The sequence below is a fragment of the Hordeum vulgare genome, chromosome 5H (genome assembly GCF_904849725.1).
Source record: "Hordeum vulgare subsp. vulgare chromosome 5H, MorexV3_pseudomolecules_assembly, whole genome shotgun sequence".
Lineage (NCBI taxonomy): Eukaryota > Viridiplantae > Streptophyta > Magnoliopsida > Poales > Poaceae > Hordeum > Hordeum vulgare.
Window position 1 is genome coordinate 561,992,051 of NC_058522.1, and position 27,058 is coordinate 562,019,108.

At 45.4% G+C, this 27,058-nt stretch overlaps 1 protein-coding gene and 2 non-coding genes across 3 annotated transcripts; 1 reads left to right on the top strand and 2 right to left on the bottom strand.

The window, feature by feature from the left end:
• Window positions 1-398: 398 nt before the first annotated feature.
• Window positions 399-471, bottom strand: TRNAE-CUC. Its single transcript has one exon. It is a non-coding gene; the product is annotated as a tRNA-Glu (tRNA).
• Window positions 472-8,764: 8,293 nt separating this feature from the next.
• On the top strand, window positions 8,765-11,056 carry LOC123397314 (ejaculatory bulb-specific protein 1-like). Its single transcript, XM_045091913.1, has 3 exons — window positions 8,765-8,903; window positions 9,803-10,249; window positions 10,624-11,056. Exons 1-3 carry the CDS (start codon window positions 8,765-8,767, stop codon window positions 10,851-10,853), a joined length of 816 nt encoding a protein of 271 aa, XP_044947848.1. The 3' UTR covers window positions 10,854-11,056.
• On the bottom strand, window positions 9,366-9,438 carry TRNAE-CUC. Its single transcript has one exon. It is a non-coding gene; the product is annotated as a tRNA-Glu (tRNA).
• Window positions 11,057-27,058: the final 16,002 nt, after the last annotated feature.

Here is a 27,058-nt window from a genome sequence, read left to right on the forward strand (position 1 = left end):
TATGAATGCGCAAATTACCCATCCACAAGGAGGTGTGCACTTACGTACGTACCCTGATGGTGTGGCTGCATCCGCTGCTGCCGGAGAACCGACGGGCCTGTTCCGGCCGCCGGAGCGCGAGCCCAGCGGCGGATCGGAGCATCGCCAATGCCACACCTGTATTGCTCGGGAGTCGGGACGACAGAAGATCGCGGTGGTTGAGTTGGCTGATGAAGACCGCCGGAGGCCGGAGCGTGCGTTCTCGACGACGACTGGGGTGTGACTGTATGAGGTCGCGATCGCCTCAGCCTCTGGGTCTCCGGCGGGCTGGTTACGCTGGTCTAATCACCATTGATTTTTCACAAAGTAAAAAACCCTTACGAACGGGAAAACATTTTTTTTACTGCGAACAAAAAAAGTTCCGTCGCCGGGACTTGAACCCGGGTCTCTCGGGTGAGAGCCGAGTATCCTAACCACCTAGACTACGACGGATTTGTTTTATTTTCTCAGATTTATCGTTTCTAATATGTACTCCCTCCGTTCCTAAATATAAGACCCTTTAAAGATTGCACTATAAACTATATACGGATATACCTAGACATATTTAGGGTATAGATTCATTTATTTTACTTTGTATGTAGACTTCTAATAGAATCTCTAAAAGATCTTATATTTAGAAACTAAGGGAGTATGTACTTTTTGAAGGAGCGAAAAAAAATGTAGTTACGATCTTCCGTACCAACCGAGGTCAGAGAAACTTATGGCTTCGTTCATAATTGCCTTAGTCCCTTGTCAGTGTAGATATATCCCTCAGGATCAAATTTCTAGCCGAGATTTCTCATGAGAAAACCCGTAGATATTTTTTTTATCTGTGAGGGCACAATCATCGCTTCCCATGACAACTTCTCTCATGATGCCCTTGTGAAGGAAGAATAGATGATGTCTTACGGTGTAAGTGTGTGTGAGGGACTTCATGCATGAAAGGAAGGGGAGATAAAAAGAAAGAGCAAGAGAAAGTGACTACAGTCACCGTGAGTGAGTGTGAGGAAAGGTACATAAAAGGGATTGGCTCCTTCTTAATCGAAATGTGAAACACTCTATTCAACAAGAAACATCGGTGTTGTGAAGAGGAGTATGATAGAAGAAAACACTTGGTTTTGACATAGATTTCATCAGCTCATCGGCTGGGTTATATACACGTTACATGGCCTCATCCGCAAGGGATCATATGCCACAGAACGTGTGCCACTAACGCACACACGGCGCACTTACAACCTTTGCCATGTATATGGGTTGGATGTAAAGCTAAACAAATTGCTTACGCGTCAAGAATCGAAGATTGTGTGGGTTGTAAAAGATATGAATCTGTCTGTCCGACAGATTTTTCAAGTGTCCACGTTTATCTATTGAAACTATCCGTAGCATGCATGACTCTATCTTATTGATACGTTATAAAAAACTTCATTTGAATTGTTTCACTCCTCTTTACCGAAAAAGTATGTGCTCTAAATAATTATTCCATCCCCGCATTCGCGATGTCGACGGAGACGACACAAAAACTGGAGTGAAATTGTAAGAAATGTCCGTTGACAAGCCTTTTATCATGATGTCGGCAAGCTACTGCTTGGTGGGGATGTGGAGCACGCTGTGACGCTGAACAGGCCAAGGGTCATCCGCTCGCATATGAAGTGTATGTCGAGCTCCACATGCTTCCTGCATCGGTGATCGGCATGTTTGCCTTGCGCGACCACATCTATGTCTAGGCAGTTCCATGCCCCGACACCTGCCGCTCGACATCATGCTTCTACGTCTACCTCGGGAATGCCTTGGTCTTCTGATCCTATAAAAGACATGCCACCGCAACCTGGTCGAGCGCCAAGGTGGAACACCGTGGTGTTGCGAACATCGTCGCCGAATATTTCTAGCTCACTGTTTCTCAACCATGAAATCCGTGTCAAATCCCTATCTCTCTTTTTCTCATACTCATTCTCCTCTTCATATCTCTACTATTAAAGGGGGATCTGTCGTCTGTCATGATGGTTCGACCGACAGATCCCCTCGCTAGCACTTGCGTTCCACCGAATTTTTTTCTACCGATTTTTTCCCATTCCTCCAAAAACCAATCCGGTTCACATGAAAAAAACACACCCCTCGTTCGCTCGTTCCCACACCCTCCTCGTACTCGTACGCTCGGTGAAAACGAAAACGGACGACGGCATCCCCCCATCCCCGCACTCCCCGACCCCATCCCCGCACTCGTGCGAACTGTCCCGCTCGTCGCCGCCGAAGGGAGGGCGAACCGCTCCTCTCGCGCAGCCGCTCGCCGCCGCACACGCCCCCGCGCCGCTCGGTGCCGCCGCCACCCCCGCGTCGCCACCGCGCCCTCTCCCTTCCCACCGGCCCTCCTCGCCGCCGCGCCCTCTCCCTCCCCGCCGGCCCTCCGCGAGTGGGACACGCCCCCGCGCCGCGCGTGCATCCTCTTCTTATTAATCCCACCGCCGTCGCCGCCAATATCCATGATGCACGTCGCCTTCCCTCCAGGCACCGAGCGGCCTCCAACAAAATCCTCGCCACCACTTCCTCCAAAACCCATAAGCCCAGGGGAGAGGAACATCCAGGAGAAGCTCAAGCCGGCGGGGATGTGTGCCAGGACGATCCTCGCACGTGGAAGCCCATGTGCATCTGTCATAGGCGATGAAGTGGGGCGTACGCATGCTAGCCTGATGGTAATTAGCCGGATCGAATCCTGCGCCGTGGCTAGCCAAGATATGCGTCTTTGTCAGTGTATCGATGGAGCTCTTGACAGCAGTGGAAGGCATTAGCAGATCGAAGGGCATGGTCCGAAGTCGCGATTCTTCGACGAGAATGACAAGGCGGAGATCTTGGCGCTGGCATGGATGGAGTGAGATGTAGATTGGTCAGTCCAAAGGTGGTCTAGCGAGCCTCTTGGTCAGTGCGGCGCAGCGGCTGAAGCTCGGCGTCGCGGTGGCCTCCGCTGCAGCTCTTTGTTCCGAGACAGCTAATGTTGAACCGATTGCTAGACGGAGAGAGATCATTGCGGAGTAGACGACGACGGGATCCAAACTGGATTGTGAGGGAGGCTATGGAGGTGACTCCCCGTTGCTCATTTTGGCAAGACTAATCCTCGTCATTACTTGTTACCAGCCGGGGAGGCCATAGGCGATGTCTGGTCATCACCAACCCTCGCGGTGACGGCACTCTGTCGAAACTGGTGGCTTCCCGTGTGGCTCCGACAAGCCCATGGCACCGCCGATGCCCCTTGGGTAAAACGACCTTCCTCCAGTCTTTGTCTTCGATCATGTTATTGAAAAACTGTAGACTTTCATCCCAGGACTATTGGTGGTTTACATAACAATAGTGAGACTTCTAGATGATTGATGATCATGTAGTATGTATCTCTGTGGCTCATTAAACAAGATTCCCATCTCTGAAGTTTATCATTTGAATTGGATTAACACATGACATGCCTCTTATATAACGTTTTATCTGCTTTTTGTTTTGTCCGATTTGGCAGCAAGCTACTAGACAATTTGCTGGAGATAGTGAAGCGCATTCGTGATATCATGCTGCATAGGTCTCTTCCTTCTCATTGAACAAGATTCCCATCTCTGAAGTTTATCATTTGAATTGGATTAACACATGGCACGCCTCTTATATTTGCTATATAGTACGTATAGGACATCAATGATTCAATGACATACCATTCCTTCCATTCTATGCAATGCATTGGTTTGAAAAAAATCATCTAATACCAGGGACTACAACTGACCATCCTTTTTGTATATGCAAGTCATGATCACCGCTTAAGGGTTGGATGACATTAGGTTGGCATATATGTGAATCAATTATTGTTTTTATTTTCTTCTATTCTGCACAGGATGGAGGTACCCAAATTATGGGCATACATATCACCAGTGAGGTGGTTACAACCCCATCCGCTTTTGCATAGTTTTTTGGTGGCATATCGATCATTCCCCATAAGACATGCCCTGCGGCCACCCTCGCTCACCAGATATGGAGCACAAATTTACTGCAGCTAGCACATGTAAGCATGCATACATCCATGCAAGTTTCCAGTGACTTCCATCTGCACACTGTTATGCATTCACGCCGGCACATACGCAATTTTATTGTCACATTCTATATCCGATCCTGATAATGTCATTGAGATGTTTATTTACTGAGTAGATGCACCCAATTTTTCGACTCTTTGAGTTTCGGTGGAGCTTAGCTATATGTCAGATCAAAGGGAATTAACTCCAGCAATGGATACATAGATCATTTGTGAGAGTCGTGTGTTTATTTATTGTTTGTTTTTACAGGCAATTGATTTTTCATGGCATGGCGCTGCTGGTCATACTATGGCAGAAACGTTGGACTGGAGGAAGGTACTATCTGGAACATGTCTCATCGTTGCCGGTAAGAATTACAAACCATGCTAATGTTATCAATTATATCCTCCTTCACAGATTTAGTCCTTCACTAGCTTTATTAGTGGTTCACTTTCGCCATCCGAAATCTATAAGCCTAGGTGATTTACAAAGAACAACATGCAGTAGTTCTCGATGATTTACAAAGAACAACCGCTCTGGGTCGGATCTGGCGTGGCTTCCCCTAGGCGGGAGCGCTGCTGGGCGGGCTGTTGTGTGCGGCATCCATGGCGGTTCTGGCATGCGGAGGCCTGCGGTTGCCGGGGTGGCGGCCCCGGATGTGGTGTTGATGGTGGTGGCTGGTGTGGGGGTGTGCCATGGTGAAGGTCCGGCGTGTGAGGTTGGTGGCTCCTGCGTGGCGGTGGCGCCGTCATCTTGTAGGAGGTGTGTGGGACAGCGGGCTTGCGGACTGATGGTGCTGCATCGCCGGTTGCGTGGGGGTGCTCGTCGAGGTGGCTCCGGGCGAAAGCCTAGATGGCACGACGTCCGTGGACGTCGTTTTTCTCCTTGGGGGGTCGTTGTGGAGCCTCTCCTCGCCCAGCACCTTTGTACCATGCCCATCAGGCGAAAGCCTAAGACTCCATTGTAAGTCGGGTGACGACGTCGTTCTCCCACGTCGCTATCCCCTTGGGGGCGTTACCTTGAAGGTCATCGGTCTCCCTCGTGCTTTCCCGGAGCTGGACACACACAACATCGTGGTCGGCAGGTGCCCGACTGGCGATATGGAGGGTTGGCGTGACTTCTTGTGTGGTAACGATGGCGTCTTCGAGTGGATTTGGTTTGATGCTGAGTTTTGGTAGTCGGTCTCATCCGGCTTGTTTGAGGGTTTGTCGCGCCTCACTTTGTCTTCCTGGAGTCGGAGCTACTGAGGCGGGGCCTTGCGGCAATGATGACGCGAGGCCGGTGGTCGGTTGTGACGCTGGCTCGGCTCAGGCTCAGTACTTTTCTCTTATAATGCTCGTGGAAAGAGTCAGAACTGCCTGGTAGTTGACGCGTGCGGTTGACTGTTTGACAGTGGCCGGTGTGGGCCTCGGAATTTGCTTGCGGTGAGGGCTATTTTGATGGTCGTCGATGGTGGAGTCGGAGTCACCCTTGTGTAGGCGTGATGGCGATGACACCGGGTTGCGGCCTCGACAGTGTTCTCTCCTTGGCGGCGTGTGTGCATTCTTATGTGGGTTGCCAGGTCGCCCTGTGTGTCATGTGTGAATGTGTTGTAACGGTTTTCGCCCGGTTTTCCGTTAATCAGTGGGGCAATTCTTTTCTTATTAATTAATGAGATGAGGCAAAGCTTTTGCCTCCATTTCATATATATGTAGCTAGGTCTTATAGATTCTGCTTAATTCCTGTCCTTGGCCGTGGTGTTCATTCTTGCATATGTATTGTGTTCTTAGTAGCAATATTTAATAATATATCTAATATCACCAAATCTTTTTGTGAATACTTGCTAGATTATATTTTACATTGAGTTTATGTACTATCTTATATCTTTAATTTTCTATATGACAACATAATGGTCACAATGGTTCCGCTGCAATCGTGCGGGTAATTCAGTGACGTTGGACCTTGGGACTTCGAACTTGTTGGGTTTTACGAGATATTTTTATGACATTCCAGCGATCCGGGCAATATTAGTAAGTTGGAAATTAGTAGATCCTTTTTTTCCAATTTCCGAGCTTGTAAGGAGAATTCGAATGAATTGAGGGTAATCAGCTGGGAGAACTGGGGGTTGACTGCTGACTTTTCAGTTTGTATCACCATGTCAATCATCCCACAAGTGCGGTCGGACAAATTGAAATTCTGAATGAATTGCTTGTCAGAAGTGAACGGTCGTTTTTCACTTTATAATGTTTTTGTTTTGATAGTACTATCACGAAATTCAATAACATTTGGTCTAAATTTTGTCTCGGCAATTAGAAACAGTAGCTGTTTTGGTACTGTGAATAAATTCGGATGATGCAACTTTAGTTTGGAGTAATAACAACCTGATCCACCCCGGATGACTCAACTTGATTCCTTCATATACTTATTGTTATCTCTGACTGTACTTGGCTACTGTGCACATCCTTGATTCATTATCGATAGTTCTGTCCCATTACCAGTTGAATGGTCACTTCTTCATTTGGGAATCATAATCGTGTTCGAGATAAACGGCATATTGAAGCCTTCTGAATGTGTAGCATGCGGTTTCTTTTTTTACCTATGGCATTAGCATTACCTTGTTTTCACGCTCATTTTCACATTAGTGAACTTCATGTTCTCATGTGAATGTAAGCAAGTGTGCTAATGGACCGTTCTGATTCACCGCAGGTTGGAGAACAACATGACGCAGGGACAGTGCGATGCGAGCAGTTGAGCCTGCCGTGTGCTGAAGTAGGCGCCCAAAGTTTTTTCTGAAGTTGTTGTTAAAGACTTGTTTCGTGAGAAACTGTCATCAACTTAAATCTTCGTAATGAGTATCTCTACTATTAAAGGGGATATGCATTTTGAAATTAATTGTTTGAAACTCCTGAACGATGTTGTTACGCAACTTGGCATTACGAGAAAACACATGCCAAGTATGAAGAAACTGATTTGTTGTCAAAGAACCGAGAAACTGATTCTGATGCCTGGTGGATTTTCTCTCCATATGTAAGTTCAATCATGCAGAGATGAGGGGTAGAGGAAAACATGATAGAGGAAATGGTATTGGATTTGAGATTCCTCTCTTCACTGGTTTATAGTAACTGCTATTTTCATATGCAAATTACTCTTTCATCTTACTCAACCTTTTCTTTTTTACATGGCTGAGATTTCTGCGTTGAATTCCAACCTACATACATTGTGAGCCATCTTTTCTAGACCACAGTAAGTTCAAGAAAGGAGTGTGGGGTTAGTTAATATCTATGGTGTACACCAGATAAGTATAATAATCAGTAGTCACAAGTGACATTGTTTTGCCTAGATAATATTTTTGGTGAATAACTGAATGTAGTCGCTGTTGATTTTTCATAGCAAATTTATCCGTTCTTTGGCACGGATCTCCCATGGTCGTTTTACGGAGTATTTTTGTCCAACCTCTTCCTATTATTTTCATTGAGCGTTCTTGTTTGATTCCAGTGATAAATTAGGCTTTCTGTGCGGGAATGTGTGAGTTCCCAAGTGTTACCCAATAGATTTCTGTATGTTTGGCTTTGCAGATATGATATTGGAAACGCAAGGAGTAATCCCACAGTTCTTTATGTGATTTGTTTAGAAGTAAGGGCTTTCTGTTTTTTAGCATGCTTTGATGAATCTTTGTTACTGTATGATCAATCTCTTCTCTGGATCTAACGGCCATTAGCTAAAAAATATACTTGTTTGATTACCTATCCAAGCAAAATAATTCAGCTTTGTTGATGAATGCACGTTAGGTAGACTGATGTGGTCTATCTATATATTAACTTGCTGATCTTTTTTGAACTGCAGCTTGCAGAGCAGAAAGTGTTTGACCTTATTAACTATTTTTTTGTTCTATGTTTGGTGTGTAAATAATGAAAAACAGAAAATATGTCATTCTTGATAATTTTGATCTCTGTCAAAAGGCTACATTTGCCCAAAAAATATGAATTCTACATCAAATGTAAAAAGGTTCAAACATGACAATACACTTGGGATGTGTGGTTCTGAATATGGCTTAGCTAAAAATAAATGATCACTCCCAGGATAATGTTGTTCTAGATTAGCAGCTCATGTTTGGGTTAATTTTGGAGAGGGGCATAATATAATGGGGTTGTACTCAGGGAGATGTGAACCTCCTGTTTTTTCAGCAATCCCTGTTTTGCTTTTTAGTTTTTTTAGGTAAAGCTTGATTTTTTAGGTTTTGGTTATATGACGTTATGTAGAAGAGAGACCATATTTTGGCTCCACATAATTGAGTTTTATATTCTTTTTTGCCGCTGCAAGAAATTAGGGTTTATTTCCTTCATTCTCATTCTCCAATTGTTACCTTTCATCAATCTCTTACCATATTTCCTTATTTCGTTTGCCAGTCTTAGTCATTCTGTTTGTCCCTTTTGTTAGTCTTTTTCCATACGTTTTTTGTCCCTAAATTTTTCCCTCACTTCTCAATGCTGGCAGCAACAAGACTTGGATGAGCGCACAATAGGAGAAGGCGATGTGCAACAAATAGGAATCACATTGTCTCAAGGCACCGACACAACCAAGGAGCCATGGGTCCTTTGCAAGACATGGCGGATCTAGCTGGTGTGGTATGTAAGCCGTACATCTAGGAAAGGCACTCATCCACCATTGCTAAGAGGAGTAGGGTTGGTGGATGAAAGATCTGAGCGGTGGTCAAGGAGCATAGAGATGGGGGGATGAGCCAAAGCAGATGGAGCCAGGTGCCATGTCAGATCCAGGCGAAGGTCAGGGATGAAGAGGGTAATGGAAAAGAGGAAAGTAGATTCATGATCGCCCGATTCTTGCAGCTGACCTTCATTGCCGCCGGCGACGACCGTTGGTGGCGGCGATATAGCGGTAGTGGACAAGTGTTCTTGGCCGCCAGGGGCGATGGCGTCCTGGTGTCGCCCTTTGGAGCGACCAAGGAACGGGGATCTGCCTCTTTTTATGGAGACACAACTGTCGTCGAGGAGGAAGGAGCATGAGATAGAATCATGTTGTCAAGTTTGAATGGATATTCCATGACATCATGTACGACAAACATTTGTTATTTCAAGTAATTATTTTTTAATATATTTTTTGTTATTATGTGACAACGCACGGGCAATCAACTAGTAGTATGAGAGGCTCAACCATGAGGGGTCAGTCTCCTCTTCATATTCTCCTTTGTTGCCTAGTTGGTTTACTGAAAATGAACTGATCTCTGTGAAACGCTTTGATCAAAAAGGCAACAAGAAGGCAAAACATTGGGCATAATCAAAGTTTAAGTTACGGATCCAGGAAAATAGAAAAAAAGTGTTCCGTCGCCGGGACTTGAACCCGGGTCTCTCGGGTGAGAGCCGAGTATCCTAACCACCTAGACTACGACGGATTTGTATTTGAGAGTGGAACATTTCGTTATTAATCGTAAATAGTATGGCGCAAGTGAAGTGCCGACCAACTAGCCGACTTGTTATTCGTGTTGCATTCTACGGCTAACAAACACACGTATTGATATGTTTCACCCTATCCATCCCACGGAATGGACACTTCTACACGCGCATCACAGCTTTCACATGTCAACAACCGAATGACCAATCTATATTCTACACAGTGCCAACAAATAGAGGTCGCTGCAGGCTGTCCTCGCCAAGAATGTTTGCGGTGATAAAGCCCCATAACCTGTCGTGCACCTTCAAATCAAGAAATATAGAAGCCCTAAAGATAGCCAACCCGCCCTGAATAACCCCTTGCAGTTGCTCGCAAGCACCGTATATATACCCGTCCATGGCACGAGGAGAAGAAGCTGCTACCCATATCTGGAATCAGCCTCCTCCCAATTAGTTGTACCCCCATTGACCCTTTGCTATTAGGTTTTAACAAGAGGGGAGACATGGATGGTGGAAAGGACAAAGGGCTCCATGGACATGGCGGGTACCCCGGCGGCTACCCTGCTCCACCGGGATACCCCGGTTACCCCGTTCCGGTAAGCACGTATCCGCCGGCGCCAGGATATGCCGCTCCACCTGGGCAGTATGCGCCACCTCCCGGCGCGTACCCTCAGCCCGGAGGTTATCAGCCACCGCACGCTGCGTATCCTCCGAGCGGGTACCCTGCGATCGCTGGGTATCCACAATATCCTACTACGCATCCTCCAGCTGGTTATCCCGCTCACGGGCCGCCAATGGCGGTTCCTCCTTATGGTATGCACTTCATTTGTTCATGTGTGTGTTTTTTATTTTTTGAAATGGTATTTGTTCTATTTATTAAATATTATCGCTATTGTATACTGTGGTACATATCTATTCAGTTTTTTCTCTAAAAAATAACTATTCAGTTTTACAATATAAATATTATTATTACATTCGTCGTTAAAACATATGTTTATCCGATGATATTTTCAAGAAAATTACAGGCAACAAATTGAAACGGTAACATGTATGTTCATGTCCAAAAATGTTAAGTACTAGAATGCAATCAGATATAAAAGTGATAAAATGGCACTTCACAGTTCATATGGAGGCATGATCATGTTTTATGAACTCGGTCGAGTCAACTTATAAGCCATTTTGTTCAGGTCACGCTCCTATGTACGGAGGAGGCGGCCATGGCGTAGCAGGCGGGGTGATTGCCGGCGGCGCGGCCGCGGCAGGCGCAGCATATGGAGCTCACAAGGTGTCACATGGCGGCGCCTACGGGATGTACGGCCACGGCCACGGGCACCACCACGGGAAGTTCAAGCATGGTAAGTTCAAGCATGGCAAGTTCGGCAAGCACAAGAAGATGTTCGGGCGCAAGTGGAAGTGAAGAGGGGCAGAAGATACGACTACTCGGACGCCGTACGCACGTACTCCATCTGTAAAGAAGTAGTGATCTAAATTCTTTACGGAGGGAGTACTATGTAGACAACATGTAGACCCGTATAATTCGCCGTCTTGCTCTCTCTCATCTCACCAATGACTCCTCGTCTGTTCCGCTCAGAAACAAAAGAAATGTGATCACCTGTGTTACCATTCCTTTTTCTTCTGAGGATCACCAGCAGCTCCATTGTTGATGAACAATGCTCATACAAATACAAGCAAACTCGTAGAAAATATGGGATTCGTTCTAGCTTGTCTAGTCTAATACTATAGTACTAGCAAACATGGGATCTCCAATTCTCCAAAGATTGACGGTGCATGATGGTGTTTACATAGTCTCCGCCTCTCCGGGCATCTATTCAGATGAAACTGCTTTCGCAAAAAAAAAAAAAAAAAAAAAAAAAAAGTCTGACCAAACTGAACATGTTCATTCAGGCAAATAACGAAACAGGGGTGATGGCGCCTGCCTAGAGGGCAACTTCAACGTGTGTAACAAAGCTATTCCTTCTAGATAAATCCATTTGAGCGACAAGTATTATGAATCGAAGTGAGTACTGTGTTTCTCTCCTATGCATCTCCTACCCCAACTCCCAAGTTGTAGTTCTTCACTTCCTCTTGTCATTGGAAAATCAAAGGTGGATCGGGTCATTACAGGTTAATAAAAAACCTAGCACATGGTGGCACAAAACTGAACTTGATGCCTACAAGGACTTCAAGGTCCAAGCACATCAGACTTAGCTTGTCTATCCAACAAGACACTGATGCTTCCCAGTCAAAAAGAGGACAAGCACAGATGCTTCAGATGTTAACACTTTTTCTTCGCCTCCTCGTGTCCGCCTGCCTTCTGCTTTTCATGATCAATCGTCTGCACCTTTACCCTGTAAGTAGCTCCGATGGCGGTGCCCATGATTGCAAACCAGGTCACCGGCGTTCTCCTGCAGTCTGCAGAGAAACAACCGTCAAGAAAACAGCACTCATATCTCCGTTGCATGACGAATCTAGATAGACACGCATTTGATGATAGAGAATGATAGAGCACGTACAAATCGAAGGTTTCGTCCCACAGTATCGTACTATAGAATACACCGACGCCGGTGGAATGCTTCCGCTGCAAATCACAAGGGTTGGCCGCAGAATCGTGAGTATTTAACACAGTAACTGAAAATTACCCTAAACCTAGTAAATTGATTAAGCGTGGGTGCCTACCCTGACGGCGGTGAAGATGGGTTCAGAGTTACTGCGTCCGCCGCCCTTGCTGACGAACCGAGCGGCCGGTGCCAGGTGCCGGAGGGCCGACCGGAGCGTCGCCATCCCCCGGTTGACGCGACCCCCCCGATTGAGGACTGAAGTCACGTGTGGCTTTTTGAGTGTTTTTTTTCGTACGTGTTTTCGGTTTTTTATATTGTTTTTTCGGGTTTTTTTGGCGTTTCGGTTTTTCAATGGTCTTTCTTAACTTTTTAACGAAAAACTGTAAAAAAACTGCAAAAAACGTGTTTTCTATTATTTTTAGCAAAAGGCACGGTTTTGCTTCTATGAAAGGCATGATTTTGCATTCACGAGAGGTTGTGTCTCTCGGAAACGGAAAAAACACGATTTTTGTTTTTTTACGAGAGGCATGGTTTTGCTTCCATGAGAGACACGGTTTTGTTTTTGCGAGAGACACGGTTTTGTCTTCGCGAGAGGCATGGCCCGAAAAGAAGAAAAAAAACCCATTTTGCTTTTTTCGCGAGAGGCATTGTTTTTATACGCGAGTACTTTCGTAGGAGGCACAGCCGTGCCTCTCAGAAAGGAAAAAAAAGTATTTTCTATTTTTTTCCGTGAGAGGCACGGTTTTGCGTTCGTAAGAGGCATGATTTTGCTTTCGTGAGAGACACGATTTTGCCTTCATGAGTGGCATGACCGTGCCTCTCGGAAAGGAAAAAAAACGCGTATTTTTCGTATCGCGAGAGGCATGGTTTTTTTCATTCGGTTTTTTCATTAAAAAAAATTCGTTAAACATATCAACATAGGATCTAGTTATGAAGATCTCGATGCGAGAAACCCAACGGTGAATACGGTTCGAGATTTGGCCGCATAGTTTACGAGATAAAATGTGTTGATAATACAGATCTATGAAAAAAAAAATCTCAGGTTATGACGAATGACACACATGCAGTACGTCACTTGTGGTAATCTGAAAAGATGAAAATGATCTTTAAAAGATGTACTCCTTAATTATAGATTTTGAAGATCTCTGTATTGGCTGCGGGGCATGTTATTTAGAGGAGCACCTTCGATTCACAGTAGGAACCGATTGAAAGTCGAGAAGGTGAGCCGTGGATCCGTTAGTGTGTCAACTCTGATTTAACTTTTAGTGAATATGATTCACAATCTTTTTTTTTTGCGGGGTAATGGGAGATTTCTGTTAACTCAAGGTGGCAAGTGAGCCACAATCAGTTTTACAATGTCGCTCATACCCGAGCCCAACCAAACGGCAGTGTGTGGCGTATTTTTACCATATACATCAAGAGCATGACTCACTTTATTTTGCGAGCGTCTAATAGAAGTAATCGAAATTTTCCTAGGGTCGTTCGCAATCATTCTCTAGATATTCGTGACGAGTACACGCGATCGCGAACGGTCCACCTTCTGAATATGATCCACAAAATTCAAGTGAACCCTAGAACTGTTTCTAGGGACGACTTTCACAAAATAAGGATCAACTTCTGAAAATTTGACAATGTACATTCATCAACGTTTTATGGATTTCGAAAATTAGGCAGAATCAACTTTCTACAGCATGTGTAAACTAATGCAAAGTGACGAGTACATATACAACAAGAGCATGACTCACTTTATTCTGCGAGCGTCTGATAGCAGTAACCGAAATCTCCCTAGGGTCGTTCACAATCATTCTCTAGATGTTCGTGACGAGTACATGCGATCGCGACCAGTCCACCTTTTAAATATGATCCACAAAATTTAAGTGAACCCTATAACAGTTTCTAGGGACGATTTTCACAAAATAAGGACCAACTTCTGAAAATTTGACAATGTACATTCATCAACGTCTTATGGATTTCCAAAATTAGGCGGAATCAACTTTCTACAACATGTGTAAACTAATGCAAAGTGACAAACAAAGTCTGCGTAGCATGCCTCAGCATATACGCAGGTATCAAACAACAACAATTGCATGTACACAACATATATCAAAAGAAAACGACACAGATCATAATAACAATAGCCAACCTCGCATGCAGTGTCAACGGTGGGAGTGTAGGAAAACATGCCGCTAAACAGAAACAATATTCGCACACGTTCACACCCAGAAACACTATGGAAATTCAAGTTACGATTCCCACAACAAAAGTAAAGGGAGAAGAGTTGGTATAGTTTGGCTAATTCCGTAGCTGGTTTACACCTCCCAGCTGCAAGAATATGTTGGAAATGATCTACCCTCGAAACTACGAAGCCTCCGAGGTACCCACACATAGCAATTTTGTCATACACACCAGTTCACTTGATTCACGGTTGTCTGTGCCAGCCCGACAATCACACTGACACGAGCCTGACACTTGGAAGACAAACTACAGTTTGAAGTAGAAAAACAAACTTGGGTAGAAATTAGTACAAGGCACACTCTAGAGAACGATACAAAAGAATCAACACACACGTAGACCATGGACGAAGTTTAAACCTATCTATCTAGTCATACTTGTTACTAGAACTAGAACTAATAATCAACCAACACGGCGTGGCTCCGTCGTGGGCTGTTGATCCGCCGCTGCCGCCTTCGCCTCCTCCTCCTCCTGGATCCGCTGGAGCACGCGAAGCCTGAGAGCCCGCAGGCGATCCTCGTAGGCGAGCTCGTCGGCCTTGCCCATCGTCGCCACCTCCTCCTGGCTCCTCCTCAGCGCCCCGATAAGCTGCGCTGCGCTGTGGCCGGCGCCAGAGCTCGCGCCCGTCTCGCCGGCGCGCGGGGAATCTTTGACCTCGACTCCGGCGCTGCTCGCGCTTGCCTGCTCGCCATGGCGCCTCCCGGAGACCTGCTCCTCGCCACCGCCGGCCGCCGCCATGCCTAGTGCTCGGTGGCGATGTCGCCGGATCGATCAAGGCGTTCGTCGCGTGCCCGAGAACTAGGCGAGGTCGTGTTCCGCGAGTGCGACTCTAGGTGTTATGATGATGATGGAACGTCCGTAGGTAAGGTGTTAAGCTTTATGTATGCACTGCTGTGTGGCGAGTGCGGAGCCGAGAAGGAATTAATCTGGACTGTTACGTGCGCGTATTGTGAGATTATTCCGACTAGACCTGTTCGGATCCACTTCACTCCACAAACTCCGCTCCAGGAGCGGGAGGAGCGCGCCGAACGCTGCAACTTCACGGAGTCAAAAGAGTGGAGCGGAGCCGATCCCAGTCATATTTGCCGGAGTCGCTAAAGTCCGACTCCCCGCGACTCCGTCCTCAAAATATACCTGTTCGATCCCCTTCATCCTTCCCAAAACAACTCGCGACATGGAATCCTAGCTCTCTGCCGCCGCTACCCCTGCCGCCAGATCTTGCAATCTCCTCGTCTGGTCGTCCCCCTCCTCGCCATCTCCTCCTCCCCCTCCTCAAGCGGTTGCGACCTCGCCATCTCCTCAAGGCGGCTGCGACCTCGGCATCTCCTCGCCCACCCCCTCAAGGCGGCTGCGACCTCGGCCTCTGGCGGCTGAGATCAACAGGGCCTCATCCTCGTCCCCGGCAGCTTGGATTCATCGTGAGCAAAGTCTGCATCCAGGCCCACGTCACATCCAGCAAGGTGAGATCCATATCTCCTCACTGCACCCTTGTTCCTCTATCTGTTCTTGATTCATATCCCTGATTAGTTGTATATGTTCTTGATTCTAGAAAGGATTGGTGTGTTCTTGATTCCAGAAAATATAAGTGTGTTCTAAATTCTAGAAAGGATTAGTTCTACATTAGCTAGATCCATATGGTGTCAGCGTGATTCTCCTATCAAATATAGTTTTTGTTGCTACCGTTGCTACTGCCGGGCCTAAATTGCCATTTTTGTTCTAAGGTCCATTTGCATTAACCATGAACATAAACGACCACCGGAATCACAGATGGAACTGTTGGCTTTTGAACGTGCGCATGCAGCTGTACAGGCGTGCCTACGCGATTCTTGCTTCGGCCGGCTACTTGACGGAACTTGCGTAACTAGCGACACGAATAAAACTGATCGATGGATTTGATGGCTAAAGGCCCGTGTCGAGCCTTTGCTTTGTATTGCTTTTCGTTTTTCTGGTGTTACAATCAACACCCCTAGGGTGGCTTTTATACACGTCCACAAGGGACTATGAAAATAGACTAGGACTAGGAATCCTAATACTACTAGGACTCGGTTTGGCTTTCTTTCCTAATCCTACATGACAACGTGATTAACTCACATTCACCCCCTAATCACGATGTACTTACTTTCGACCTGGGTCCCAAACACGATTGCTGCTTCTCATAACTGTTATCATCGGCATGGCCTTTATCGTCCCTTGCAGCATTTTATGGACCGTCTTTACTGTCGTTGGCTCGTCCGTAGCTCGATGACAACACTCCTTTTTGGTCGTGTCTTCAATCTTCACCTCTTCTTCGGTGCTTTGTAGACTGTCCTTCGGATCATCGAGGGCACATCTTTTTAACCCGAGCGAGACCAGACTTCGGTCTAACTTTGAGTTCCAAGCTCTTGGCGCTTGCTTTAACCCGTAAAGTGCCTTCTTGAGCTTGTAAACTTTCCCTTCTTCGCCTTTCTTCTCGTAGCCGAGGGGTTGTTCCACGTACACTTCTTCTGTGAGATCGCCGTTGAGGAAAGCGGATTTAACATCCATATGATGAACCTTCCAATCCTCTTGTGCTGCCAAAGCTAGGAGCACTCTCACCGTCTCGATTCGAGCAACCGGTGCAAACACCTCATCATAGTCAACTCCTTGACGTTGAACGTAGCCCTTTGCAACGAGTCTTGCCTTGTACTTCACAATGGCACCCTCCGTGTCCTTCTTTAACTTGTAAACCCACTTCAAACCTATCGTCTTTTGGTTTGGAGGTCGGGTTACCAAAGTCCACGTGCCATTGCTCTCAATTGCCTTCATCTCCTCATCCATGGCGTGCGTCCAGCTAGGACTTTTTCTCGCCTCTACGAAGTTCGCCGGCTCCTCAACTCCGAACAGACATAGTCCGGAGTACTCGAGCGTAACTGGCTTTGTGTACTTGTAGACTTTCTTGAGGGTCTTGTATCGACGAGGCCCTGAGGAGTCCGTTGTGGCTTGCGAAGGAGGCGACACAAATTGTGTCGGTGTTGATGCACTTGAGGAAGACGGCTGAGACCTTGGTGTGTCATCGACATCCGTGTCGTCGGCGTAGTCGTCGTGACCGTGACCATCATCTTGATTGTCGTCGTCACTATGCGCCTCGTTGTCGATGTTGTCGTCGAGATCTCCGCCTGTGTCGTGCGCGGCGTTGTCGCTATCTCCTTGCGACCTATGCGCGTCGTCGTCGGTGTCGGCACCATGATGATCACTACCATTGTGGTCACCTTGGTTGGGCGTCTTGCCAATCACCTGGACATCCTCCTCTGCATCATCATCAGTTGGAAATTCAACTGCAAATATGTTACTGTTTGGAGCATCGTCGGCTGCGGCGCTCCAATTCCACGCTTGGTTTCCTTCAAACACGACGTCGCGTGAAATCCGTAGACGCTTGGTTTGTGGATCGTAGAAACGGTATGCCTTGGTGCCAGAACTGCTCTCGTATCCGATGAACACCATCTTGGTGCTACGATCGGCAAGCTTTGAGAGGTGCGGCTCCGCCATCTTCACATGTGCCACGCACCCGAATGTCCGTAGATGAGACACATTCGGCTTACGTCCGTAAATTGCTTCATACGGAGTCTTGCCGATCACCGCCTTCGTTGGAGCCCGGTTGAGAAGATAGACCGCCGTCGAGACAGCTTCTTCCCAAAAAGTCCCTGGCAGGTTCTTGCTCTTGAGTAAACTCCTTGCCATGTCAACAACGGTTCGATTGCGCCTTTCAACGACCCCATTCTGCTGCGGCGTGTAAGGTGCCGTGAGTAACCTCTTTATGCCAATCTTCTCGCAGTAGTCGTTGAACTCATTCGACGTAAACTCTCCGCCGCGATCTGTCCGTAGAGCGCGAACCTTCAGCTTGTGTTCCATCTCTGTTGCAGCCTTCAATTTCTTGAACGCTTCAAACGCCTCATCTTTAGATCGTAGGAGAATGACCCACATATATCTCGAGTAGTCGTCTACCACAAGGAAGAAATACTTCTTTCCAGCGTGAGTTGCCGGGGTGATAGGGCCACATAGATCACCATGGAGCAGCTCGAGTGCATCACTTGCACGATAGGTAGACTGAGCAGGGAATGGCCTGCGGTGCTGTTTTCCAACCAAGCACCCGTCACATACTCGATCAACATGGTCGATAACTGGCATCCCGGATACCATCTGCATCTTTGACATCTTCTTCAAGGCGTAGAAGTTAACGTGTCCAAATCTAGCATGCCATAACCACGAATCATCATCACTCTTGGCAAGCCAACACTCCGGTTGAGATTGATGAAGGTTGAGGATATAGAGCCTATTCCGTTTGCGATTAACACGAGCTAGCACGTTTCGGAGGTTGTCGAAGATCGTCATCACTCCGCTCTCTATATTCACCTTGCATCCATTCTCGTCAAGCTTCCCAATAGAGATGATGTTGTTGCGCAGCCGTGGGATGTAGTACACTCCGGTGAGTATGCGATGTTCGCCTGTGAGACCCTCAAAGAGGACAGATCCTTGCCCGCAAATCTCCACAGCTGAACCATCACCGAACTTGACCGAGCCTTCAACATCGTATTCCAGCTCGAGGAATTTCTCCTTGCACCCCGTCATGTGGTTACTGGCACCCGTGTCGAGATACCACGACACGTTCTGATCACCGGATAACTTTGGTGTCACTTTTTCCTCATGAAGTAGCACCTTCCGGCTTGGTTTCACAACCACCGTTTCAGCGAGATCACAAACTTCGGCCATCAGAAGACCTGGACCTTCGTCTTCCTGCTTTGCCAAATTTTCCTTGATCTCCCGCTTGTTAGGCTTTGGACAATCCTTCGCAAAGTGACCCATCTTATTGCAGTTATAGCACTTGACCTCGGACAAGTCCAAGTTCCGTGGTTTCTGCTCTTTAGATTGGCCCGCCTTACCACGACCTTGTGGTTTGCCTTTTCCTTTGCCTTTTCCGGTTTGTCCATCGCCCTTCGTGTTGCTTGAGCCTTCGCCACCGTCACGCCTTCCTTTGCTACATGGGGCCTCCCAATCTGCGCGCGAGTACATGAGTTGGTCACTACCTCCTCCTTTGCCTTTTCGACAGCCACGAGCATTCTCTTCCCACGTCCGCAGGCGTCCGATCGCCTCCGTTATGGTCATGTCGTCGATGTCGTAAAGCTGCTCGAGCGTGCTGATGATGTACGTGAATTTATCAGTCACTGAACTGAAAAACTTCTCCACGATCTCGGTCTCCTCGAGCTTTGAACCAAGCGCGCGGATCTCTCCCACCAGAGTAGTAAGACGCATGGCATAGTCGTTCACCGATTCAGTTTCCTCCATCTGCAACTTGTGAAATTGGCGCTTCAGCACTTGTGCCCTTGCCTTGGTGACGCGATCTTCTCCGATCCTCATCTCCTTGAGTGCGTTCCACGCCTCTCTTGCCGTCTCGAACTCCGCCAATGTCATCAGCACGGAATCCGGCACAGACTGGGCTATGGCGGCCATGGCACCTTCGTCGGACTCGTCATCGACGTCGTCGTCCGTGATTGCCTGCCACACTCGAAGGGTTCGGAGAATAATCTTCATCTTCACCGCCCACACGCCGTAGTTGGCGTCGGTGAGCATCGGGTACTGGATGGGGATGTTGCAATGCGCCTGGACGTTAGCGCCGCTCATTCCTCCACCACTGGTTGCTGACTTGACGCCCTTCTTCACCTTGTCGCCGTTCTTGTTCGCCTTGGCACCGCCGCTGCCGGACTTGACCGACTCAGCGTCGCTGTCCGTGATCGTAGATCGTAGATCGTCGAGGCTCTAGATACCAATTGTTGGCTTTTGAACGTGCGTATGCAGCTGTACAGGCGTGCCTACGCGATTCTTGCTTCGGCCGGCTACTTGACGGAACTTGCGTAACTAGCGACACGAATAAAACTGATCGATGGATTTGATGGCTAAAGGCCCGTGTGGAGCCTTTGCTTTGTATTGCTTTTCGTTTTTCTGGTGTTACAATCAACACCCCTAGGGTGTCTTTTATACACGTCCACAAGGGACTATGAAAATAGACTAGGACTAGGAATCCTAATACTACTAGGACTCGGTTTGGCTTTCTTTCCTAATCCTACATGACAACGTGATTAACTCACAGGAACCTTTCTGACAAACGCTGCTGCAGCAGCAGCAACAACGTTTTAGGCCCGATCCGGCAGCGTTTTAGGACCTTGCTGACAAACAATAAATTTTAGATGGTATTCCATCGTTGGTACTGGTTTGGTCTGTGTAGTTTGATGTGTATGCATGAACTGGAATCAGGCAATCACCGTTGCTATTATCTTGGCTGCATCTCTCTTACTACATCCTACGGAATAGATCTTACTTTGTTGCGTTGTTACTCGTGCTTGTGTGATTCAGTGACCCTGTATTTGCTTAATCAGTTGTTAGCTGAATGAGCGCCAAATTCTGGGTATGCAGAAACGTTATCTGAATTTAAATGTGTTTCTTCATACAGTCATACTGATACGTATTTTGAAAGTATCGAATTGGTCTGAATGTTGTTTCATCGGTTGGTTTAGTGGGCGGAGTTAGTGGATGATTATGAACGCAATGGAATCAGTGTTCTCGCGATATTATCTTTAGTGTGCGGAGTTAGTCCCAAATGAAATCTTACAGTAGTATTTATTATTTGTTCGTACTAGAGTAGCTTTGCTGATTCTTTTTCGCCATGGTCTTTGCTAGCATGTAACTAGGAGCCTCATTGATGATTTTTCATCAATACATGTTCACTTGTAATGCTTGCAATTAATATGTAATTTTCTTGAAGAATGTCTGCCGATTGGAGTGATGACAATACTACGATCTTGACCGAGCTCTTTGTCCAACAAGTGTGTGCTGACAACAGGCCAGACAAGCACCTGACTCCAAATGCTTATGAGGAAGTTGCAAATGATTTCAAAGTCAGAACAGGTCTGGAGTACACCAGGCTCCAACTGAAAAACAAGTGGGATAAGTTGAAGACGGATTACAGCAACTTCAGAAAACTCAAGTTGAAGGAGACTGGTGGTGGGTGGGACTATGAGAGAAACACTGTCAAACAAGATGCTGAATGGTGGAAGATAGCAAAAATAATGGGTCATGACTTTTCCTATTTGTTCTTACCATATAACAATTGTTCGCTGAGTAGTGATGCTAATCAATCTTTGTTTTGTTTTATTTCAGGACATCCCTGGTTGTGGCAAGTTTCAAAAGTGTGGACTTCGAAATGAGAATAACTTATCTATCATGTTTGGTGATATCACGAGTGATGGTACAGATCATTGGAATCCCGCTTCAGGCACCATTCCCCAATCTAGTAGTGCAACTTCAGTTTTCAATGTGGACAACATACACGATGTTGATCTGGAGGAGACACAAACAGGTGAGTCGCATGCTGATGGAAAAGGGAAGAGACTTGGCAGGGTTGTGGATGGCAATAAAGAAGCAGAAGACCTCACTTGTTATACAAGAACAGATAACCAGGGTTGGAGATATCGCAGAGAGGACCCAATCTAGCTTTGAGTCATACATGAAGAAAGAAGAAAGTTCATCGGTTACTTATGTGATGGATCTAGTTGTTGAGTACGGTGAAATAGTAGGCAGTGATGAATATTTCATTGCTAGTGAACTATTTGTGAAGAGAGAGCAGAGAGAGATGTTCCTGCACATGACTGAAAGTGTTGCTCGTTTTGATTGGTTGCGTAGGAAATACAACACCAAGTATGGCCATTATATGCTACTAATGTTGTGTCTACCTATTGGGATGTAATACTAATTTAAAGTTTGAACTTCATTATGTACTCTATGGTTTGCCTGTAAGACTATTTTGGTTTGAACTTCATTACTCTTTTCTTCCCTTGTTTTAGATGTGTGCCTTCATTTACCTTGTTTCAGCCATGTCTTCAATCTTGGTAATCTTACTTGTGTTGCTTCTATCTTGGTAATCTTGTGTTACATTTTTACTTATCTTTTTGTTGTTGATAATTGAGTACTAATTGTTGTTACTTGTGTATGTTCAGATGTCATCGGATAGTGATAATGATAGTGATAGTTATGAAGAAAGGAAGAAGACGGTATGCCACCATGTTCAATCAATGTCCAACATATATGTCGGTGCATCAATACTTGTAGGGAAGTACTGTGATAGCTATTTGATCAAGGTAGACCCAAGGACTTCTATTCTCAGTGGGTCCGGATGGCTACAGGAGACAGTGGCAACACCTGGAGAAACATATACAATGTTGAGGATGAACGCTCGCTTTTCTTTCAATTGCATGACTTGTTGGTCGAAAGGTATGGCTTCAAATCAACCTGTTTCATGAGAAGTTATGAGGCACTTGCAATGTTTTTGTGGACTTTAGGGGGTTGTGAGTCTAATAGGAGAACACAAAACCGTTTCAAGCACTCCGGAGATACAGTCCATCGTAAGTTTCATGAGGTTTTGCTCTGTGTGATCAAGATGGCAGCAGATTACCTCAAACCTAAGGACCCAAACTTTAGTAGTGTGCACCCAAGGATTCAAAAGGATAGAAGGGCTTATCCACATCTTAAGGATTGCATCGGTGCACTAGACGGTACTCATGTCAGAGCTTCTATTCCTGCTGGCAACCAAGTTAGATACATTGGAAGGTCGGATCAACAACTCAAAATGTTCTCGCAATATGTGATTTTGACATGCATTTCATGTACGCATCAGTTAGCCAACCTGGTTCTATGCATGATACCCGTGTCTTGTATCATGCTATTGAAGCTCACAAAGATACCTTTCCTCATCCTCCAAAGGGTTAGTAGTTCCTATAATAGTTTTGTTTATTCAAATTCTTTATAAAGAAATCATAGGCCTTACATGCAATCTGCTTGTTGTTTGTAGGTAAGTACTATCTTGTGGACGCGAGCTATCCTAATAGACCTGGATATCTGGCACCTTACAAGGGAGAGAGGTACCATGTGCCTGATTTTCAACGAGGTGTGGCACCAAGAACACCTAAGGAGAAATTTAACAAGATACAGTCATCCAAGTGTAATGTGATTGAGAGAGGGTTTGGTGTGTGGAAAACGAAGTGGCAGATTTTACTAAAGATGCCCAATTATTCGGTTGAAACTCAGAAGATGATAGTGGCTGCAACTATGACCCTTCACAATTATGTTCGATATCATGATCAGGGTGATCTTCACTTTCTTCGAGTCGACAGAGATCCCAACTATGTCCCAACTATCCCTTCAAGGTATCAACGGTACACCATCCCTTCAAATGCATCAGACGCGTCAACCTCAGAGGCTAGCGATAAAGACATGGACCTGTTTCGTAATAAACTAGCAACTGATATTGCTCTTGGTTGGTGACTTTCGCTTCTGCTATAAATGTGAGTACACACTAGTTTCTACCCCATGTATGTGTTTATATTTGTTAGAGTCCTACAGTTTTTCTGAAATATTACTTGTCATTTATTTCCTTGTGGCAAGATGCATCGGTCTAGAACTAAAATAGGACATTTCTTATAGCATTCCTATGTACAGATGCTATATCAAGCCATTCCACTAATCTACTGGTTTGTAAATCACCACACACTTCCATCAAATCCCTAGGAACAGACACTGCATCAACAGATATTCCAATACTACTCTCGGCTCCAGTTTGGAGGCAACTCCAACTTGGAATAGCTGTTACTTGACATGTTGCTCAGTGTTGTCCTGATGGCCTTCTTCTCTGGGTTGTCCCAGCCTAGCAGGTCCCCGAAGCTCACCGATCCCCTGAGCGGTAGTGCCGGCAGGCCGGAGAAGCAGGACACTTGCTCAATGGTGTTCATCGTGGTGCCGCTGTCGAAGGCGATGTAGGCGTCGATGAGGGGCGCGAGCTGATGCTGTTGTGCATAAAGATTTTCATGTGTTGAAAATTGTTTCTCCACGAGCTTCACTAGAACTAGATTGGTGTCTACAGAATTCATGTGTTTATGTGGCTTTTGTTCATATTTTTCATCTAAAAATCCCTTCTGTTTATGGCGCTAAAATCCTGTAATTTCAAAAAATTCACGTGTTTATGTGGCTTTTGTTCGTATTTGTCATCTAAAAATCCCATTTGTTTATGTTGCTAAAATCATGTAATTTCAGAAAATTCATGTTGAAGTGCTCTTGTGCGATAAATTTCATTACGTGTGAAATTTTGCACAAAGAAATTGTGTGTGAAATTTCTCCTTCATTTGTAGTAAACTCGGCATTATATGCAATTTTGTGCATCCTTGGCACAAGCAAACTCATGCTTGTATTGATAAGTGTCAAACGAGATTGATGTGTGGTGGGGAGCCAGCAATCCAGAATATGGAGTGGAGTTTGTTGCCGAACAGGTTGCCAGCTCCCAATTTGTCATGAGGAGTAGCTATCTAGGAGCGGGGAGTGGAGCTGAGAATTTGATGGAGTGGAGTGAATCCGAACAGACGAGCTGGGTTCGGATTTTATTATGTTCTTGTGTGGCCCTATTGTAGGTAGGTAGCCAGCGCTTGTATCGGTCGCCAACCCCGGTGATTAGCTGCCACAGTGGAAACGTCGTAAACACAGAGAGCCTCGTCATCACTTTTCGCCAACACGGCGTCATCGCCTTGACTAAACTCCGACCAAGAAACTTTGACTTCGTCAATCCAATCCTTGCCTAGTGGAAGTGCAGAAACACAAGATGATATGTGCCAGAAACTCAGACATGATAGTGCAGCTCCGACTCTGAAGAAGAGCTTCGGGAAAAAAAAACTATGCATGGTTGGTGCCGTTGAAAATCACCGAACAAACTACCTACTGCCTGTCATCGTTGCCAGTAGGTCTGACACCACAACCCGGAATTCATCGTAAAAAAACACTCACAGGTAATCTCGCGAGCATGTCGAAGAAGAGCCGATTACCTTAACCATTGTCACGCCTGTGATACCGATTGCACCGTCATCGTTGCCATAGAAGCCTTGACATCAACACCGTTGTTGGCCACTGGTCCCAGTTGCCGATGCTTAGCTCCAAAGATGAAGCCCCGGTGAGGGGAAATGACGCCGAGAGGTCGCCGTCGTCCGATCGTAGGTTCTAGGGTTTTCATTAAAGCCGACACGACAATCAAATCCATGCGAGAGGGGTGTGACAGCAATGACACGATGCCTTCAATAAGGTAAACGACGCCTGCAGTTGCCTTCATCGTTGGGTTTTCACCCGAGCCCTCACATACCGTCAGTCGCACATCAGTCCACACCGGGACTGGTCCATTAGCAAGCCCACTTGCGACTACGACCAGATTCTGCCAGATCTAGACCGTGTTCATGACCTCCTCACGAGGCCGCCGCTTAGTCGATGACCTCATCCGCATCAAATCCACAATTACCAGATCGCCTCCTCCAACACAATGCCTCACCACTGGCAGGACACCTCCAAGCCATCACGTCGACGCCCAAACCAAGTCGAATTCGCAGCCCAAGCCTTTCAGAAACAGACTCGAGCACAACCACCTTGGTGCGTGCGCGACGGCCGTAGAAACTCCTCATCTGGGTCCAAGGACCTAGACCCCCTTCGCGCCATGGCCGTTGCACCTTAAACTCCCTCGTCAAATGTAATCCAAAGAGTGTGAAACTTTTCCGGATTTGCTAGCAACTTAGTTTTGATTTCATAAAACTTTTTCTAGACAGTTTGATATTTTGTTTCTTTCAAATTTAATAAAAATGTCAAAGTTGAATTTCTATTGTATTTTCCAATCAGTCTGTAAAACAAGTCTGAAAATGTCCCAGATTTGTCGGAATGGTACTGCAGATTTTACATATGTTTTATACTATAATAATTTTAGACACCTTGATTTTTTGGTCAAAATTTGACCCAAAAAGGGATAGAATTAAATTTCTATTGTATTTAATAATCACTTTGTCAAAAATGTTTTTTTTTCAAATTGGTCAACATGATTGTGCTTGTTTTTAAAGATTTTTTAAAAAAATTCTGTTGTACACTTTAATTTTTTGGTCAAATTTTGACCAAAAGTTTTGCCAAAATTAGGTCAAGTACCTGACACGAAACCACCTTCAGACCAAGCAAGTTAGGCAATTTAAAGGGATTTGACAGTTGAGGGTTGTCTTTTAACCAACGTTGAAATTCAGGGTTTTTAGTTAAACTAGGGCGTGAGTTTAGAGTTGAAATATGCACCTCTCTCCTCTTTTATTCATTTTTGCTTGCTTGCCAGTTAATACTCATTTTGTTTTGTTTTCTTTATTAAATTCTATTACTATCTTTTTTTAAGCCATGAAGATTCTTAAAATTTCATGCTTTTGAATTCATGAAACTTTTAACATGTCATTTTTATTAATCGTAAATAATTTTAAAAATTTACGAACATTTTTTGAAGTTCAAAACTTCTCTAAAATCATAAACCTGAACTTTAGAAATCCACGAATATTTTTCTAATTCATGAACTTTTTGTAAACCCATGAAGATTTTTGATTGTATGATTTTTGTACTTGTAAAAAAATTGAAAATCAGTTTTTTTCCTAAACCAGTAGCTTCTGGTGTAGTTCTTTCAAATTTGACCAGAAAATTTCGAAATTGAATCTCTACTGTATTTTTCAATCTGTGTATAAAATAAGTCTGCTAATTTTAATAAGTTTTATACTATAGTATTTTTGTGCACCCTAATTTTTTTTGTCAAAATTTGACAAAAAAGGAGATATAATTGAATTTCTATTGTATTTTATATTCAGTTTGTCAAAAAAGTGAGGAGCTTTTTCTAATTGATCAACATGGTAGTATTGATTTTTAAATAATTGTTTTAGTTTTTTTTTGTACACTTGAATTTTTTTATAAAAATTTGACGAAAAAGTTTGTTAAAATTAAGTCAGGT